The sequence below is a fragment of the Scyliorhinus canicula genome, chromosome 11 (assembly GCF_902713615.1).
Source record: "Scyliorhinus canicula chromosome 11, sScyCan1.1, whole genome shotgun sequence".
Classification (NCBI taxonomy): Eukaryota; Metazoa; Chordata; class Chondrichthyes; order Carcharhiniformes; family Scyliorhinidae; genus Scyliorhinus; species Scyliorhinus canicula.
In genome coordinates, this window is record NC_052156.1 from 71,712,166 (window position 1) to 71,732,494 (window position 20,329).

The 20,329-nt window shown below is 47.3% G+C and overlaps 1 protein-coding gene across 2 annotated transcripts; it reads right to left on the reverse strand.

The window, feature by feature from the left end:
- Nucleotides 1–627: 627 nt before the first annotated feature.
- borcs6 (BLOC-1 related complex subunit 6) lies at nucleotides 628–15,952 on the reverse strand. 2 transcript variants are annotated; one of them, XM_038810722.1, is made up of 5 exons: nucleotides 15,479–15,952; nucleotides 8,260–8,414; nucleotides 5,868–5,951; nucleotides 2,030–2,113; nucleotides 628–1,943 (listed from the first exon to the last, which is right to left on the reverse strand). In XM_038810722.1, the coding sequence occupies exons 1-5, from the start codon at nucleotides 15,867–15,869 to the stop codon at nucleotides 1,881–1,883; spliced, it is 777 nt and encodes a 258-aa protein (XP_038666650.1). In that variant the 5' UTR covers nucleotides 15,870–15,952; the 3' UTR covers nucleotides 628–1,880. The 2 variants fall into 2 exon arrangements, with proteins under 2 accessions (XP_038666650.1, XP_038666651.1); XM_038810723.1 differs by having other exon boundaries at nucleotides 628–2,113; nucleotides 15,479–15,950.
- Between the last annotated feature and the right edge of the window lie 4,377 nt (nucleotides 15,953–20,329).

Genomic DNA, 20,329 nt, shown 5'->3' on the forward strand with positions numbered 1-20,329 from the left:
GATCTGAATTGTTACACATTAATATGGTTGAACTCATGATTTTGTCTCAGAGCCAAGCTTTTAAAACACATTCTGCTTCTAATTTGAGCTGTTACTTTATAAACAGTAGATGTCACTAAAATGGCCTGTTTAAAAAACAATGGTCTTGCAATCCATCTCAAGTACCAATTTAGCACAACGCGAGAACCCCTTAAGAGCGGAAGGAAACGTGGTTACACCAAGTATGCAGCAGTCACAGCAAAATCTGCAAGGAATGAAATGCCGCCTTTGCAAAGCAACATAGTTTTTACGTTTAAAAAGAAAGTCCAAGAGATTTGGAGTGCAAGACCAAGAGATTTGGAGTGTATGGAATGAAGGACAGGCTTTGTTAAAATTATCTTTCAAACCAACCAACTTTCAGAAATTACTTGAACCCAGAAAATTTCTAAGGATTTGGTAAAGCATTTTAAAATTGGCTCTGATCAGTCTGAAAGCAGAGCAAATATATAAATCACTACTGAGTCATGCATTTGCTCCATGCAGATCCTTAGCTGATATCACTCTTTCTTTCCTGTAGGAAATAAACATTCTCTGCATCTGAATGAGCTTGATTCGTAGATAATATAGCAATCATTAGAGTACAAAATATTTCCAGTAGCAGATGCATTTTTGTAGTTTCCTTATCCTTATACAAATAACAATCATCAGGTTCAAAGAATATGAAAAGATAGACTGCATTTACATTGATATCTTTCATATCTCCAGGGTGTACCAAAGCAGTGAACAGTCAATAGATTTTCAGTCATTATTATTGAAGAAAACACAACTAGTCAGATCAATAACCAGTTCATCTGGTGAAGCTACCAGAAAACAAACTACTCCACATAAGTTGCCACTGGATCATTTACACCCACTAAAGCAGGCAGTTTAACATTTCTGATGTTTCCAACAATGCAATACTTCCTCAGTATGGTACTTAAAAAGTGATGTTATACATTATGTGCTCTCAATCTGTAACAGGACTTTAACACACAATCTTCAAACACAGGTGGGAGAGCTATTACTGAACCAAGCTGACATGATGCACAGCATCATTCTGGTTCTACACTTCCCACTGTGGTTTATGAACTCATTTTAGACAGGTTGTTTTTAAGAGAAGAACATCATGGCTTTTAAACTGTTACCAGATCCCAAGTGAAACCATATGGCTATTAGGACGGATTGGCACACAAACTGTTTGACAACAAAGCTAAAAGGCTTTAGATTTCACATTAGCTTTGTGATCAAATCTAAATCTAGAGCAGAGTTACTGATGTAGGGTAGAATCTAGATACTAATCCCTTTTAATAAACTGCCAGCTCAAAACAAGTTTCATATAATTTCAATTCAAATCACGCATGATTTATCTTAATCCGGTACCAATTAACATGCCCGAGTTAAAATGCTTTCAGTGCAAATTCTCATCAAGTTATTGTTTTATTATTTTCCCTCCAAATTCCTGTCTTAAGTGCATTTTATCATAAACATTAAATTTTCAAAATGTTGTGCTTCCTGGTCAATAGATAGACAGGTTTATGGTGCTCTCCATTTGCATTGTTATTCATGACCTGTTGCCTCAAAACGTGCTGCGCCTTCCAACATTGACTGAGAAAATATGTGGGTATGTTAATCCAACTTGCTAATTCAATCATTGGAAAAGCAGCAGACCTTCATCTTGAAGGAGGAATAGGGTAATGAATTATAAACTGTTTACATGTGTTTTTCTTCTGGTTGGACACAATGTAAACATCAAGGTGCTTGTAACCAAATTTGCTAAGCCAACTGCATGGAGTTTTGTTCAGGAACACAACAATTAGGCTTTGAAGGATTTGCAGATGCCATCACCAGTGTCCCAATTGCTGCTAATTGTAGTAATGTTCTTCTGTTGCAGCAGTTATTGACTTTCTACAAGTCAGTAAAAATATCTGAACAAAAAAAATCAATTATTAGACCACATTAACAGAGCCAGTTATTTGCAGAGTGTTTCGAACATTTCCAGAGTTCTTTTCACCTCGTGGATCTGTTTAGACAGGACAAGAATTGGCTGCATAGATCTGTCCAGCTCTTCACACCGGGCCATTAGTGTATACATGCCCTGAAAAGACAATCAAAGAATGTTAGGCCAATGGTGATGAAAAATAGCGCAAGAGCCTTCAATAACACAGATTGCTTCCAAGATTATGAACTTATTATCAACTTACAAGATACTCATTTACGCACTATTTCACATCTCAAAAAATATTGGAATTTATTTAAAAGGACAGTGTCAATTTAACATAGAAGCTTGCTGCATCACTATCTAGTTGTTTGATGCTCTAGCAACAAAATACACCATTAACCAAACACTACCATAAAGAGTGCTCACTAACCTAATGCAGGAGAATCAGCGAATGGCTACAGCACAAAAAGCAGCCATTCGGCCTGTCGTGCATGTGCTGGCTTTCTGAAGGAGCAATTCACCTCAAACACTTACCCCATTTCTCCCTGTAGCTCAGAACATTCATTTAAAAAATAAATAAATTTAGCATACTCAATTACTTTTTTCCAATTAAGGGGCAATTTAACGTGGCCAATCCACCTACCCTGCACAACTTTGGGTTGTGGGGCCAAAACCCCCGCAAACATGGAGAGAATGTGCAAACTCCACACGGACAGTGACCCAGAGCCAGGATCGAACCTGGAACCTCGGAGCCGTGAGGCAGCAGTACTATCCACTGCACCACAATGCTGCCCAGCTCAGAACATTCACGAATGACAGTTCACACAAAAGGAATCAGAGTGACAAAAAGCATTCAAATCAATAGAATGTGGAAAAAAATTATCAGGAAGATTTGGTTAGATTAAATGTGTTTTATACTTGATGGCTGCCACCAGCAAAGGCGCCCAGTCTTCCAAATCACTGAATATAGTGTATCTCCATATTGGAGACAACTCTACTTATAATTTTAAAAAGTTATTCCTTTCTCAGAGTTACAAGCCAATGCATAAAGTGGACAGGACACACCCTGTTCAATCACCTTGCTTGCTCCAAAAAACAATTAAAATTGAAACTGAATCCAATTCATGGTCCCCACAAGAGACATACTAGATCTAAGCTAACAAGTATAGGCTTCAACACCTGATCGCACACCTGATCCAATGCTTGGTCTTAGCCAAAATCTCTGTACTTATAATTGTGCACAGTAACGAGTATTTCAAAGATCACAACAGTAACTGCTCAAGGTGCAGAAAATGTTGTGCACCTTCCTTGTCACTCTCTATTAATGTCAGTAGGTATTGACAGGATGCTGGTAAAGTCAGAGGGCCTCACATGCATGTCTTTTAGCAATTCATTCTCAACAGTCTGATACTCAATAAATGGTGACTGGGACTTGGATTTAATTTTTTCATTAAAAAATTCTAAATGTGTAAATCCAGAGTTAAAGTGCATTTTTGGTATCTTCAAGCATTCACATACAAAGGTACTTTGAAGTATCTATTAAAAATGATAAGTTAATGGCAATATTTTGTGAAGTATCTGTGAGGAAGATGGAAATGTGCTAATTTCAATTACATTGTTTTATTCCCATTTCCACTCCCCAATTACTGTCAAACTTGCAGCATGATCTTTCATAGAGTAGAAATATTGTTTCATTTTATCCATAAACATAGCCTTTTTAGAAATGTTAATATCACTAAACCCAGTCCATCTTTTAGGGAACTGTAAAAATTACAATTTTGGAAAGAATTGTTAATTAGGACTCTTGTGCTCCAGAGAACAGGCAAATATTTAACCAGTTATTTATACATCTATCCTTTAACAACATCCTTCCCCTTTTCACTTCCTCATTTTTATTGATGCCATTATTTCTCAACATTTCTTCCTAATGTTTCCACTTTTAGGCCAAGTTTTACTTCTAAAAGAGAACCCCAAAATCTTCCACAAGTAGGAAACAGATAGTAAGAGGTGGGGTGAAGCCTGCTAGGGTGAGATATGCTTAGAGGTGCAGGGCAAGGCTAGAATATTTAATGAGTACTTTGTATTGGTGTTTATTAAGGGGATGGTGCCACTAAAAATTATCAGTCTCCAAAGCAAAAGTGGGGAACAGCTCCAAAACTAAACATGCCACATCATTTGAAGTTGCAGTGGACTGGCACACTGTATACTTCTGAGCAAAATCAGAAGACACCTACACTCCCATCCCCAATTTGCCTTATAGCCAACTTTCCTTCTTTGTACTTGGCTAAACCAAAAGGGCCCAAACAAATCAATGTAATCAGGATTTCAGTGGGCAAGTCCAATATCTGATGCATGATACTTAACCTCTAAATGGTCCCTATAAGACCCCCTCTCTTCTCTTTCCCCTTATCGCTGAAATGAGGGGGTCATTGGCTCCATTCTGAAGCACAATGTTAAGCTGGGAGTAACAAGAATCCCAAGTTCATTGCAAAATACTCTCCCTATATAAATGTGATGCTAGTAGCATTTTCAAATTGTGTCTTAATAATTGCCAGAAAAGGCATCGCCCGTACAGCACAAAATATTTTTAAAACAGTGGTTAGCACTACTGCCTCACAGCACCGAGGACCCGGGTTCAATCCCAGCCCCGGGGTCCGTGTGGAGTTTGCACAGTCTCCCAGTGTCTACGTGGGTTTCACCCCCACAACCCAAAGATGTGCAAGTCAGGTGGATTGGCCACGCTAAATTGCCACTTAATTGGAAAAAAACGTTTTAAAACATATATATCCCATTCTTGATAATTGCTATGTGGAGTATTGCAGTTCTGCAGTATTAAAGGCATTATAATATTTTTCTATACAATGCCAAATGAAGGAAGTTTTTTTATTCCTTCCATTGATTCGTTGCTGAGGTATGGTTTCAAGAGTACCAATTGCCCTTTATTATTTCATCCAAATGAGCACCATTTTTTAGAATGGTTGTTTGAATAGGGGCAAGGTGAGGGAGGCTAGGCATATTTCTGTCACTGCTCCACATTACAAATATCTAGCAAGGCTTGTTAGGCAATGAACAACCTGAGCCTTACCAATAACACCCTTGCAGCTACCCAGGTTATCATCTTACTCAACCAACAATAAAGCGACACAGTGGCAAGCAACGTTAGGGACAGGGTTCAATTCCGACCTTGGGTAACTGTCTGTATGGAGTTTGTACATTCATCCCGTATCTGCGTGGGTTTCCTCCAGCTGCTCTGGTTTCCTCCCACAATCCAAAGATGCGCAGGTTAGGTGGATTGGCCATGCTAAATTGACCCTTAGTAACCAAAGATTGGATGGGGATAAGGTGGGGGAGTGGGCCTAGGTGGGGTGCTCATTCAGAGGGTTGATGCACACTTGATGGGCTGAATGGCCTCCTTTTGCACTGTAGGAATTCTATAATTCTATGTGGCAGGCCAGACCAATGGCAAAGGAGGAAAATCCTGCACTGATGAAGCAGTTTTAAAATGACTTGCACATTAAAAGCTGTATTACCCAAATCAGTTTTCTTCCCTGAATTTCTCATGTTACTTGTTCTCATTGAGGTTGCCTGCAAATATATTCATGGACTGCCTTTGGCTAGTCAGCCAGAGAGTGTCTGAATTGATACTGATGGGTACAGATTTTCTGCCTCTGTTCAAATTGGCATTCAATTTAGAAGAAAGTGTACAAACAGCAGAGAAGACCAGGATCTGAAGTTCAAATTTAGGTGTTAATTTACTACTTCGTAATCTAGCACAGGAACTACAGGAGTGCCCAACAGCAGTAGAAATCTTGAGCTATGAGCATTATAATACTTATTTGACAGAATATAATATAACTGAAATCAAAATTGAACTAAACTAGGTTTATTTTTTTTGTTTTTGTGCTCTCACCTTTATACTCATATCCACTGACTCTCCAAGACTGTCCACTGAATCTCGATAAGTTTGAATGTAGCCCACACTTAGTGCTGTCATCTGTTTAAAAAAAATAACCTCAAGTTAATGCTAAACATAAAGCTGTGACTTCTTGAATTTAAGTATTTCACTAGCAATAGAAAGGGAATGGAGGAGAAAACCTGCTACGAATTTCAGAGATATGTAAAAATATTGAGATATAGGAAACTTCAATTATCCTGACATGGACTGGGAGAAAAATAGTGCACAGTGTAAGAAGGGTGATGGATTCTTAAAATGTATATTGGAGAACTTTTAATCAGTATGCTTCTAGTCTTATTATGTAGGAACCTATGCTGGATCTAGTTCTGGAGAAGGAGGAAGGACAAGTTCAATGTGGTTCAGTAGGAGACCATCTGTGAAATAATGGTCATAACAAAGTTATGTTTAAAGGATAAAGATTAAAAGTGAAAATACCCAACTGAAGGAGAACCAATTTCAGTGTTTTGTGAAGGGATCTAGGTACTGGATAAAGAAAGACTGGCCAGGAAATCAATACATGAGCAATGACAGGAGTCAAGATTGAGATAGTACCGGTTCAAAGCAAGAATATTCCTAAGAGGATAGAAAGCACAGTTGGAGCTCTCGGAAAGGAAACAAAAGGTAAAATAAAACAGAAAAGGGAGGTTTATGACAAGTGTCTGACACAGAATGCAGAAAAAAATCAGGCAGAATTCAGAGAGTAGGGGGAAATTGGAAGTGGATACAAGGCCAAAGAGGGACTGAATAAAGTTTAGCGCAATGTAAAGGGGAACTCAGAAATCATTCGTACACATATATAAAACAAAAAGCTAGTTAAAGGAATGGTGGGACTGATTAGGGACAAAGAAGGAAACCTTCCAATTAAGGCAGAGAGGCATTGCTGAGGTATTGATCGAGTATTTTGCATTTGTTTTCACCAAAAATGATAAAATTATATTACAGTAAAGGGAGTATTGACATTGGATAAGATAAAAATAGATCAAAGAAAGTGCTGAACAGTTTAATACCACTCAAAGTTAGCAAGTCACGATGATTGGAAGCCTCTGCAGGATCCCTGACCACAACTGTTCAATCCCCCATAGATATGGAAGTGGTGTCTGTGAACTGGATGATCAAAAGTCTTACACCCATGTTTAAAGAAAGGCGACAGGGGACCTAGTAACTACAGGCCAGTTAATCTAATGTCAGTATTGGAATAACCATTGTGATGAATATAAGAAATGGTCACATTTTATAGTTTATATTTTTTCAATAATGTTATTGAAGCCTAGGTTAAAATGCTTACAAGACAGTATGTCTGCTAGAGCTGTGATTAAAACAGAGGTAATCAGTGATTTTTTGCAGAGCTGTGATTAAAACGGAGGTAATCAGTGACTTTTGCAGATAGAGAGCTAATGTAATGTTGTAACAGTTTGAGCCAGGCTAAACAAATCAAAGCACATCTTGTAACAAGAGGCAAAAGAATGCGGTGTGCTTAAGAGGGTAGCTGGTGTAGCTTATGGGAGAGGCCAGGTCTATCTAGGATTTGCTTCCAGGGCTCTAAGCTGAGCAGAAGATTTTCCGCTTGATCCAAAAAAAAGGCTTCTCTCTGCACGGACTCTGCACCAAGATAAGCAAATAAAACCCAGTTGTCAACTTTCTACACAAGTGGTATTTGGAATATATGGGTTGCTAAATTGGAATGTAGAGGCAGGTTTCAGGAAGCAAGTTATAATATTGTACCTGTTAACTATAGTTATTTCTTTGTTGCTAATGCATTTAATTGCGTTCAAATTAAAGTCTGCTTTAATATTAAATATATCTACTGGCCAATGCTATCACTCCTGTGTTGTAACATTTTCTCACAGTTTTACCAAATGCAAATAGTTGGGTTCTAATCCGGGCTCTTAACCAAAATTGGGTTTCTGGTCTGGACGCATAACACTACCAACAATCATTGCCCAGGGCAAAATTAATTCTCACTTGTTAAGTGCAAAATATGTCTGACTAACCTGATTGAGCTCTTTGATCAATTAACAAAGAGGGTTAATGAATGTAATTGTGCAGAAAATGTAGTACTTGTGGACTTCAAAAAGCCAGTATGAAGTACCACATAACAGACTTATTTGGAAAATAGAAACAGATGAGATTCAAGGAACAGTAGTAACTTCTCCTTGGAGCAGCGGATGTAAAGATGAAATTTTAACAGAATTTTTTAAAATCGTAATAATTGAGTCAAAACAAAAAATGTAGGGATACGGGAAAAACGACAAAGCGGACAAAGTTATAAACATTTTCCAATGGTTTTAACATGATTGGTAATCAACTGTCATAGTGAGACCTTGATTAGGACCTAATTCATACATACATTCTGAATGGTGGCATTTAGGCTTTTCATCATCTGATCGACTTTCTGTGCCACCTCCTTTGCGTCTTTCTCCAGATCTAGCAGTACGCCAGGATCTATTGGAGGATTGTCTGATTTTAATCTTTCCATACTTCTGGTTTTCACGCTATTTCCAGCTGGGAAAGAAAAGAAAGAATGCCAAGTCTTCACTGCCTCACATATTTATTTTAATTGCCCAGTTTGTTAAAGCAACATTAAACAAGTTCATTTGTTTAACAAAATTTGAATGAGACCTGCACTCAGATTCATAAGAGCAGATTTTGTGAGCATTCTATTTTCTATTACAATAACTTAAAGAGAAAGTAGACCCGAAATATAAAGTATCCTCCCAATTATATTTATTTGATGAAATGGTGACCTTTGGACTGGCCTAAATGTATCCCATACATTGCGACATATAACATACAGCTTTCTTTGTATTGGTAAATATATAGTGTACATCTGACTTTTTCCAATGCACATCTGTGACATTTATATTACTTTTGCAAGAAATTTAAATGATCTTGATCCATCTACGTATCTGTACAAAGGTTTTACATTAATTTAATCCATTGGCAAAGAGAGAATGAAAGAAAATTATATTAATTTCACACTCCCTGCCTACAGCTGAGAAATAATTTATCTGTCGCAAATCAGAGGTCAAGTTGTTACCCGTGTTTTGCTTCTCTTCCCTATTCCCATCTATTCTCACTCCTAACAGCTCCGACTGGGCTGGTTCGGCTCGTATCGATCTACTGACTGCCACCCTGATCCAAGAACTGTTATCTTTTTTTAAAGTTAGCCCCATCATGGACCTGTATGGGACCTTGCCATGCCTGTCTATAGGATATGTGCCTCCTACCTGGCATCCTCCCTCAATTCTTTTTCAGGTACATTGAGGCTGTGTAGTGCCATTTCCTGCTCTTGCCCTGAATTGAAATACTTCAATGTTACTTCTAACTTTCTCTGACTTTCACATGGTCCTCTTCCCTTCCTTGACTTCTCGGTCTGTTTCTGGGATATGCTGTCAACCAAAATTCACTATAAACCCACTGACTCGCTCAGCTATCCAAGTTGGTTACATTTCCTCAAACCCTACAGCCTGGAAGGATTCCATTCCATTCTCCCAGTTTCTCCATATCATCATTTCTTATGATAATAATCTTTGGTAGGCTGCAATATTCCATACCAGGTCTGATTGGTCCTCCTTCGTCATCAACCGAGGACACTCCCCAGAGTGGTTGGCAAAACCCTCAACCATTTAACTCATTTCCAGCACCCCCCCCCCCCCCCCCCCCCCGGGAACCATGACAATGGTTTCCTTGTCCTCATTTTACACCCCCTATATTCAATGGTTTATCTGCCTTTTCTGCCACCTCCAATATGATGCCACCAACCACATTTTTCCCTCCCCTTTGAGCAATCTAAACGGTTCCCTCTACAACACACTGGTCCCCTCTTCTAACACTCACAAAGGTACCCACAGCACCTTTCCATGTATGTGCAATGGAACACTTGAGCTTTTACCTCTTCTCCGTACTAAGCTCCAAACATTCATTCCAAGCGAAGTAATTTATGTAAACTTCTTGCACTCATGTTGTATTCACTGTTCATAATGTGGTCTCTACATTGGGGAGACAGACAGGTTTAGGTGGCTGCTTTGTGGAACACCCTTCTCAGCCCATAAGAATTACCTCAAGCTTCCAGTGACTGGTCATTTAAATTTTCCAGCTTGCTCTCACACTGGCATCTGTCCTCAACCTACTACGCTCTTCCAGTGAAGCTCAATGTAAGTTTGACTAACACTTCATCTTTCAATAAGGAAGTTTTCTAATTTTTTGACTCAACGCAGTTCAAAAAGCAGACTGTAATTTCTGGCCTGCATTTTATCTAATTTTTCTTCTCTGACAGCAGCATATCTGCTGAAGGCTCTCATTTTATTTTCTTCCCTATCACCATTCCCTTTGACCCTCTATGTCTGACTCTTCCTTCATTCAAGTTCTTCTGCGTTCCACCCTATCACAGATCTTTATTTTGTTCTTTTTCCACTGACGCCATACTCAAAGCTATTACAACTCCAGCTTTTCTCAGTTCTGATGAAAGACCACGGACCTAAAGCACTATTTCTATCTCCACAGATACTTCCAGCTCGAGTGTGTATTTTTAGCAATTTGGTTTTTTAAATAAATTTAGAATACCCAATTCATTTTTAAAAACATGACCACTGCAGTCAAACGAATTCTAACCCCAGAGTTTCAACCCTTAAATTTCCCCAATATTTAGAATCCAATATTCCTACAATCCTCCTTTTGTCCCAGATCTACAATGACTTTTGTCACTGGTGCACAAATTATTAGATGGCTTGCCTGATGAAGGAGCAGGGTTACGAAAGCTTGTGATTTCAAGTAAACCTGTTGGACTTTAACCTGGTGTTGTGAGACTTCTTACTCTGTGGTTTGCCGGAGGGGGTTTGGGAGTTGGCTGGGAATAAAGATACTAATTAAAAATGATGGAGGACGATGGATGGATCTTAACATTAACAAAATCCATTGACCAGGTATCAAACCAATGACTGAACATTACATAAGGAAAATACTGTGCAAGTGGGAATGAGAGTAAACACTAGGTCTGTGCTTGCATTCTTCAATACCCAAAGTCCAGATGATTGAATAATTTGAATTTTGTTGTTCAGTAATAAAGTTATTATTTCATGCACATGGTGTACATTGCATACAATGTTTACTTAACCGGGAATAGATTCAAACTAATCTAATTAAACAATTTGATGCAAATAAAGTTCACTGATAGAGTTAAGTTAAAAATTAATTATGGTAGAAACTCAATTATCAACCATAGTGAATGATAACTATTCTAAAGCAATAAACTGAATCTCATAATGCATACTAATTATGCTGCTATGTATTTCCAATTCACCTCAACTTTCTTTAACATTTACCTCTATCAGGTCTGTCAGCAAAATCCAGTGGTGCTCTGACATCTCATTCACTGGCTCAAAACTCACCAAGCACTTGACAACTACAAGTTACTGAAAGTGCCAAGCAAAATCATTCCCTCAATGACAATCACCAACTCTCTAACTTAAGTCAAGTGCTGAAGACATTATACTGTCCATTCAGCGATGCTGAGGAACTTTCAATGTATCATCCAAATTTTGCGATTGCTCCGTAATTGTGCCCACTGCTGCATGCTGATGGCATCCATGCTGTTTTTCACATATTTCAAACCTTTAACTCATGTTTTCAGACAACGGACCACTCTTCGCAACCACTCCCCCACCCCCCCCAACAGCGAACACATCTCCACCGTGCCCACACGACAGCAAACTATCCTGCGCCCATCTGCCAGTGACTTCCCTCAGCCCTGCCTATGAGATCGCCCCCCCCGCCACCCAGACAGCAAACCCCACCGTCCTCCTCGACAATGACCGCTCCCTCGACAGCAACCCCCCCCCCACCGCCCGCTCGGCAGCGACCCCCCCACACCGCCCCCTCGACAGCGACCCCCCCACCGCCCCCTCGACAGCGACCCCCCCGCACCGCCCCCTCGACAGCGACCCCCCCGCAGCTTCCTCGACAGCGACACCCCGCACAGCCCCCTCGATAGCGACCCCCTGCACAGCCCCCTCGATAGTGACCCCCCCCCCGCACAGCCCCCTCGACTGGTTTAGCACACTGGGCTAAATCGCTGGCTTTTAATGCAGACCAAGGCAGGCCCGCAGCCCGGTTCAATTCCAGTACCAGCCTCCTCGAACAGGCGCTGGAATGTGGCGACTAGGGGCTTTTCACAGTAACTTTGTGACAATAAGTGATTTTCATTTCGACAGCGACCCCCGCACCGCCCCCTCGACAGCGACTCCCCCCCCCAACCGCACCCATCCCTCCGCCCCTCGACAGTGACCCCCTCCACTCCACCCGACAGCCACCACCCCACTCCCCAATGATAACCACCCCCGCTCCCCAATGACAGGGGCCCACCCTCCGCCTCCCCAATGGCAGCGGCCCACCCCACCCCCCCTCTGGCACCCGCCCACCCTACCCGCCCCTCTGGCACCCACCCCCCCTCTGGCACCACCGCCCCCCCTCCCCCTCTGGCCCCTCCCCCTCTGGCACACCACTCCTCCCCCTCTGGCACCCCCCCTCCCCCTCTGGCACCACCCCTTCCCCACCCTCCCCCTCTGGCACCCACCCTCTCTCCCCCCCCCCCCCCTCTGGCACCCACCCTCTCTTCCCCCCCCCCCCCTCTGGCACCCACCCTCTCTTCCCCCCCCCCCCCCTCTGGCACCCACCCTCTCCCCCCCCCCCCCCTCTGGCACCCACCCTCTCCCCCCCCCCCCCCCTCTGGCACCCACCCTCTCCCCCCCCCCCCTCTGGCACCCACCCTCTCTTCTCCCCCCCCCCCCCTCTGGCACCCACCCTCTCTTCCCCCCCCCTCCCCCTCTGGCACTCCATCCCCTCTCTCCCCCCCCCCCCCCCTCTGGCACCCACCCTCTCTTTCCCCCCCCCCCCTCCCCCTCTGGCACCCACCCTCTCTCCCCCCCCCTTCTCCCTCTGGCACCCACCCACCCTCCCCCTCTGGCACCCACCCCCCCCTCTGGCACCTCCCCTCCCCCTCTGGCACCACCGCCCCCCTCCCCCTCTGGCACCCCCCCCTCCCCATCTGGCACACCACCCCTCCCCCTCTGGCACCCCCCTCCCCCTCCCCCTCTGGCACCACCCCTTCCCCCCCCCCTCCCCCCCGGCACCCACCCTCCCCCCCCCCCCCCCCCCCCGGCAACCCCCCTCCCCCTCTGGCACCACCCCTCCCCCTCTGGCACCCCCCCCTCCCCCTCTGGCACCACCCCTCTCCCCCCCCCTCCCCCCAACCCCCCTCCCCCTCTGGTACCCCCCCTCCCCCTCTGGCACCCACCCTCTCTCTCCCCCCCTCCCCCTCTGGCACCCACCCTCTCTCCCCCCCCCTCCCCCTCTGGCACCCACCCTCTCTCTCCCCCCCCCCCCCCCTCCTCCTCTGGCACCCACCCTCTCTCCCCCCCCCCCCCTCCTCCTCTGGCACCCACCCTCTCTCCCCACCCTCCCCCTCTGGCACCCACCCTCTCTCCCCCCCCCTCTGGCACCCACCCTCTCTCCCCCCCCCCCCCCCCCCCTCTGGCACCCACCCTCTCTTCTTCCCCCCCCCCCCCCCTCTGGCACCCACCCTCTCTTCCCCCCCTCCCCCTCTGGCACTCCACCCCCTCTCTCTCCGCCACCCCCCCCTCTGGCACCCACCCTCTCTTTCCCCCCCCCTCCCCCTCTGGCTTCCCCCCCCCTCCCCCTCTGGCTTCCCCCCCCCTCCCCCTCTGGCTTCCCCCCCACCCCCTCTGGCACCCCCCCCCTCCCCCTCTGCACCCCCCCCCCCCCTCTGGCACCCACCCCCCTCCCCCTCTGGCACCCACCCTCTCTCCCCCCCCTTCCCCCTCTGGCACCCACCCACCCTCCCCCCCTGGCACCCACCCACCCTCCCCCCCCGGCACCCACCCACCCTCCCCCCCTGGCACCCACCCACCCTCCCCCCCTGGCACCCCACCCACCCTCCCCCCTCCCCCCCTGGCACCCAACCTCCCCCCTCCCCCTCTGGCACCGACCCTCCCCCCTCCTCTGGCACCCACCCTCCCTCCCCTCCCCCCTCTAGCACCCACCCTCCCTCCCCTCCCCCCTCTGGCACCCTCCCTCCCTCCCCCCCCCCCCTCTGGCACCCTCCCCCCCCCCCCTCTGGCACCCTCCCTCCCTCCCCCCTCTGGCACCCTCCCTCCCTCCGCACCCTCTCTCCCTCCCCCCCCCCCCTCTGGCTCCCTCCCCCCCCCCCCTCTGGCAACCCTCCCTCCCTCCTCCTCCCCCCCCCCTCCCCCCCCTCCCTCCCCCCCTCTGGCAACCCTCCTCCCTCCCCCCCCCCTCTGGCACCCTCCCTCCCTCCTCCTCCCCCCCCCCCTCTGGCACCCTCCCTCCCCCCCCCCTCCCCCCCCCTCTCCCACCCTCCCTCCCCCCCCCACCCCCCCCCCCCCCCCCTCTGCCACCCTCCCTCCCCACCCCCCTCTGGCACCCTCCCCCCCACCCCCCCCCCCCCCTCCCTCTGGCACCCTCCCTCCCTCCCCCACCCCCCTCTGGCTCCCTCCCCCCCCACCCCCCTCTGGCACCCTCCCTCCCTCCCCCACCCCCCTCTGGCACCCTCCCCCACCCCCCTCTGGCACCCTCCCTCCCCCACCCCCCTCTGGCACCCTCCCCCACCCCCCTCTGGCACCCTCCCCCACCCCCCTCTGGCACCCTCCCTCCCTCCCCACCCCCCTCTGGCACCCTCCTCCCTCCCCCACCCCCTCTGACACCCTCCCTCCCTCCCCCACCCCCTCTGGCACCCTCCCTCCCCCACCCCCCTCTGGCACCCTCCCTCCCTCCCCCACCCCCTCTGGCACCCTCCCTCCCTCCCCCACCCCCTCTGGCACCCTCCCCCACCCCCTCTGGCACCCTCCCTCCCTCCCCCACCCCCTCTGGCTCCCTCCCCCACCCCCTCTGGCACCCTCCCCCACCCCCTCTGGCACCCTCCCCCACCCCCTCTGGCACCCTCCCCCACCCCCTCTGGCACCCTCCCTCCCTCCCCCACCCCCTCTGGCACCCTCCCCCCCCCTCTGGCACCCTCCCTCCCTCCCCCACCCCCTCTGGCACCCTCCCTCCCTCCCCCACCCCCTCTGGCACCCTCCCTCCCTCCCCCACCCCCTCTGGCACCCCTCCCCCCCCCCCCCCCCCTCTGGCACCCCTCCCCCTCCCCCCTCTGGCACCGACCTCGTCTGCACCTCCCCACTCTCACCCCAGCAGCGACTCACCCCTCCCTCCGTCTCCCCCCTCTGACAACACCCTCCCTCCGCTCTACTGGACCCCCATGTTTTGTTGTCCCATAAAATTCTCCGCGAATTGGTCACCTTGCCCTCACTGCCCTGGCACTGTCGCCCTTGGGAAGTTCTTAATGTTGAGCGAATATCAATGGTAGACAACGAGCAAACTCCATCAGTGCGTCTGCTTGTACTGGGTAATTGGATGAGGCGCTAACTTGCTGCAACGGGTACATTGCTCAAAGTCGCAAAGCGAACCCGGGAGACATGCAAAGTCACGGGCTGGATGGACTGGCCGGCCCTCTCTCGCCTCTCCCCGGTACTCACACTCCTGGTCAAGGCTTTGCTTCGAACTCATCTTGATCTTATGCTGTAGGTTGTTGGCCACATAGTGGGTGAGGTCCCCGTCGTGGCTGACTGTACCCTCCAGCTCCAGTGCGCTAGAGATGGTCGCCCTCCGCCCTTCCAGCTTGCCATCCCGGCCTCGGATGCCGCCCAGCACCTCGCTGAGGCCGTCCAGGCTTTTGCTGTCCTGCAGGCGGCCGCACACCCGCTCCCGGGCCGCAGGGTTGACGGTCGCTTGGTGCTGGTGGCGCAGACCAGACGGCGGCCTTTCGGCGCATTCGGGTGACTCGCTCCCGGGAGTCTCCTCGCCGTCGCTGTCTGAGGTCTCGGAAGGCGGGTTGCCCAGCGTCGCTTCCAACTCGGCCTCCGCCATCAGGCGGCGGGAGGGAAGAGACGCCGGTCCCTGACTCACTCAACGCCGCCCCTGGCAACCGAACGGCGGCTGGCGCAAGCGCAGTGAGCCGTCCGGCCGCCATCTCGGCGCGGATCACGTGCCCAGCACCCCTCCCCAACCTGAAGGGAAACTTCGGCCGCCATTTTGAGTGCGGGCAAAAAGAAGCGCGGAGCCGCTGTGTTTTTTTAATAATATTCCGCGTTCCTCTCCGATTCTTGAAAGAGGAAGGGAACCTGTTCCCCCGGCCCATTCGCAGCGAAGCAGACACTGGGAAAGAACTCGCAGCCCGGCGAGGGCACGCGGGCCAAATAGTTTGCCTGCAAAGCGTCAGAGGATTAAAAATGCGAGCGCTACTTACCCTCTGCCATGGCAAGAGCCGCCAACTTGGATGTGAGCAGAAACTCCTGGGGCAGCGAATCAAATTGCTGCCTTCACTGTAGTTCCACCCGCTTCTCTGTTCATAGGGTAGAAGGAAGCAAAAGGGGGTTCTTTCCTGTAGTGTCTTAACCACAAGCCAGAACTGCTTGCTGTATGTTTTCAGTTTTCATCCACAGATGAGCCAGCCCTGTGTGTCTCCCCCCCGGTGGTGTTTGCTGCCCCAGTAACACATTTTAAGCTGTTTCTCAGCAGCAATGGACATCCCTGCTCTCATGTAGCCAATTGAGACTATAAGAGCCACTGATTACTTGGTCATTCCATTGTACTTCTTCTATGTTGGAAGCGACGAGCATCTATGTTCTGCGGGTTGAACTTTGAACAACTGGATATTGCTGAGACTGGACTTTGGTTTCAACATTTGCAGCCTCTCGAAACCCCCGCCCGCTTTCTCCTTCATCACTGGTCCCGATATTTCACATCGGTATATTTCATTTATTTTTTTGCAGCATGTTCTACTTTATCATTTTTAAAGCAGAAAACACAAAGCAAAGAAGGAATCCACGGGGCCTGTGAGTCCTGGAGTGGGGTGGTGCGCGTCTTAAGGTTTGGTTGGAATGAAGTTAGATCTGCGGAAATGCTGTTTCGGTGGAGGGGACTGAAGGATTTGGACCTGCTGAATTTCGGGGAAGTAAACATGAAATAGTGGCTCAAATCTTCTGATTTCCTGATGCTCCAAACTGGACGCATCCTGTAAGATGCACTACTGGACCACTTGGGAAGTCCCAATGATAAGGGAGGTTTTTTTCCCTGGGACCCTCTGGAAAAACTTGCAACTAGAGTTGGAGCCAACAGACAATTCCAACATATTTACCCGTATAGTTACCCAGTTAATGGGATTAGAACAGGTAGTTACCCAGGTAAGGTGAGACAAAAAAACTGGTCTAGCTCCTGGGTAACTATAATAATAATCTTTATTAATAATAATTACTTATTGTCACAAGTAGGCTTCAAAGAAGTTACTATGAAAAGCCCCTGGTCGCCACATTCCGCGCCTGTTCGGGTAGGCCGGTACAGGAATTGAACCCGCACTGCTGGCCTTGTTCTGCATTACAATCCAGTTGTTTAGCCCACTGTGCTAAACCAGCCCTTTATTAATGTCACAAGAAGGCTTACATTACATTGCAATGAAGTTACTGTGAAAATCCTCTAGTTGCCACTCGGGTACACCAAGGGAGAATTCAGAATGTCCAATTCACCTGACAAGCATGACTTTCAGGACTTAGGATCGGCGTGCAGTGCTCTGAACCCCCTCTGGCAGTGTGAACAATGTCCACGATGCTCGCTGCAGAAGGCTGTAAATAAATGCAAATAGGTCACTATTTTGCGGGCCTGCCACCCTGTACACCGGCCTCCTGTGATTCTCCAGTCCCTGCGACCGGGAACCACATAGGACATACAGTGCAGAAGGAGGCTATTCAGCCCATGAGTCTGCACCGACCCACTTTAAGCCCTCACTTCCACTCTATCCCCATAAACCCTCCTAACCTTTTTGGACACGAAGGGCAATTTAGCATGGCCAAACCACCTAACCTGCACGTCTTTGGACTGTGGGAGGAAACCGGAGCACCCGGAGGAAACCCATGTTGACACGGGGAGAACATGCAGACTCCACACAGACAGTAACCCAGCGGGGAATTGAACCTGGGACCCTGGCGCTGTGAAGCCACAGTGCTATCCACTGTGCTAATGTGCTGCCCGGCGCGGATAACATGTATTCTCTAACAGCGTGGTCTTGGTGTGGTGAGCCTCGCAGTGGGCCAAGGAGCCCCCTTGTGAGGTCTGCCATGCCTGTAGAGACCAAGGCCATCAGAGAGCCACCCCCCCCCCCCGCCCCTACCCACAGGGACTCCTGTAATAGGGAGACCCCCGCAGGAGCCACTGTAATAGGAGGACCCGCCCCCTGCAATAGGAGGACCCGCCCCCTGCAACAAGGAGAGGGACCCCTGTAATGGGGGGCTATTGGGACTCTTGTTTTACCTTCTGATAATAATCAATTGTCTGGTTGATTGGAGATGTCAAAAATACAACTTTATTCCTAATTATTCACTTTAATACACTTGAATCCAAACTTAGAAACAAAATATCAAACAATAAATGAACGGGTCAAATACATGGCAAAGGAAAGCATTAAACATATAAACATAGAGAAATCACTTCAAACAAAGAAATAGATGATTCAGGAAGACAGAAATTCAGGAACGAGACCTTGACCATAAGGTCTTACTTTTAAGGGAATCCTTATCTATGCTCTAATCCCTCATTTACTCTAGTTGGTTTCTAATTCTCAGCTGAGACCTGATTTGTTCAAATGTATGTCTGTTACTTAGAGGATGATTTATTAATCAAATATTGGCCATTACTTAACATTGACTGGTATCATCAAAGTTAGTTCAGCGTCTACGTGCACAGTCTTATGAAAATAGGTTTCAAACACCACTGTTGGCCATAGGCCTTGCTGTAACTAATTAGTTGATACATTCGTATTGCTAAATGAACTGAAATACAATAGTCAATTCATTATATGAAACATTCACTGAAACAATGTCCAAATTTCCACAGTCAAGACACTAGAGTTCAATAGTTGAATAATTATCTAAAACAATGACTATTCTCACAGTCAAGACATTTTTAATAATTTCTCTTTAGCGCTTAAACCACTCTTAAGCTATGCATTCAATTAGCACCTAAAACCCATCAACAAATCAATAATTATTAGTTCCCTCTTTTGATTCTAAACCAATGGAATGAAGCGCAAGTAGAGTAAAGCGAAAATAAAAGCTAAAAGGAACACATTTACACTTGTCTTTGATGGTCCATTGTTTAGGAACAGCCTTCAACACTGGAATGGGCAATCCTTGAAAGAGTTACATTTTACGCTGCTATTAAGAACTGCTCATACCTTGTAGAGGTATTTGTCTTAAGTGAATACATAGGCACCATTGGCTTCTTGACATTCTCTTGCAGATACATTTAGTGTTAGATTCATAACACATAGCAAAAATGACTACAAAGAACATGGCCAAACCTTGCACCACTGAGGCCCCCAAAGACCCTAGCCACCCAGTACCCCAACCCCAAAGGGTGCTGCATTCGAGTTGCTTGAGGTTTTCAACCTCCTTCTGGATGTGTTTTGCAAAATCAGTGATCTCTTTGGAGCTATCTGGAATGTAAGTACAACATTCAGACCTAATCATGGCACATGTCCCACCTTTCTCGGCGAGAATATAATTAAGAGCCATTCGATTTTGCAAGGCCACAGTATGGATAGCTAGCATTTCAGTGGAAATCTTGAGCAGGGCTGCAGAGGTGTCATTAGCTACCTTTTCTATGATGACTCATCTTATTAAACTCTGGCTACCTTGGCATCCAAATAAAAAGGAATAAAATGAGCAAGAAACCTGTTGCACGTTTACTTCTTACCCCTGTTACCTCTAATACAGAAGGGAAATGATGAATAGCAGGTATCACACACCCAAGATAACATGATCCTGACCAAAAACATGGAAGTCAAGGATAGATTCTGGTCGCAAACAAAATAAGTACCGTTATAGGAAGTAAAGTGAGCAACATCTGGGTACCAGCGATCTGAGAAATTCTCACCGTAGAATTGTATGGACCTGTCAATGGGGAGGAACAAAGAGCAGCCTCTATTAACATTGGAGTACATTTGTAGGCCCGACTTACATTAAAATAGTGGGTGCTATTACTATATTCCATTTCAAGTCCTTTAGGGTGATGACATGTCAAACACACTGATCCCTCCTGAATGAAGGTGGTTGGGAGGTTTATATGGGGAGGATTCTGGTCCGTCATAATTGGGTTGGTATCTCCTGAAATATAGTCAGCGGGTAACCTACAGACCACAACTGAGCCCTCTTTCTCCCATAGATCCAAGATCTCGTTCCCCCCATGTATCAGCTCCCTCACAAGCTAGGGAAGAATGTGCAATACTTTGAAAAATGTACCATTCTGCTGTCTCAGAAGTACTAAAGGAATAGACA

Bases quoted from the DNA above. Each gene is read 5' to 3' on its own strand.
- borcs6 (XM_038810722.1), bottom strand. From the start codon at position 15,869: ATGGCGGAGGCCGAGTTGGAAGCGACGCTGGGCAACCCGCCTTCCGAG. The intron at 8,415-15,478 runs GTGAGTACCGGG...TTTCTTTCCCAG, and splicing joins GCAAAGCCTTGACCAGGAGT to CTGGAAATAGCGTGAAAACC. The intron at 2,114-5,867 runs GTGAGAGCACAA...TTGTCTTTTCAG, and splicing joins CAGTGGATATGAGTATAAAG to GGCATGTATACACTAATGGC.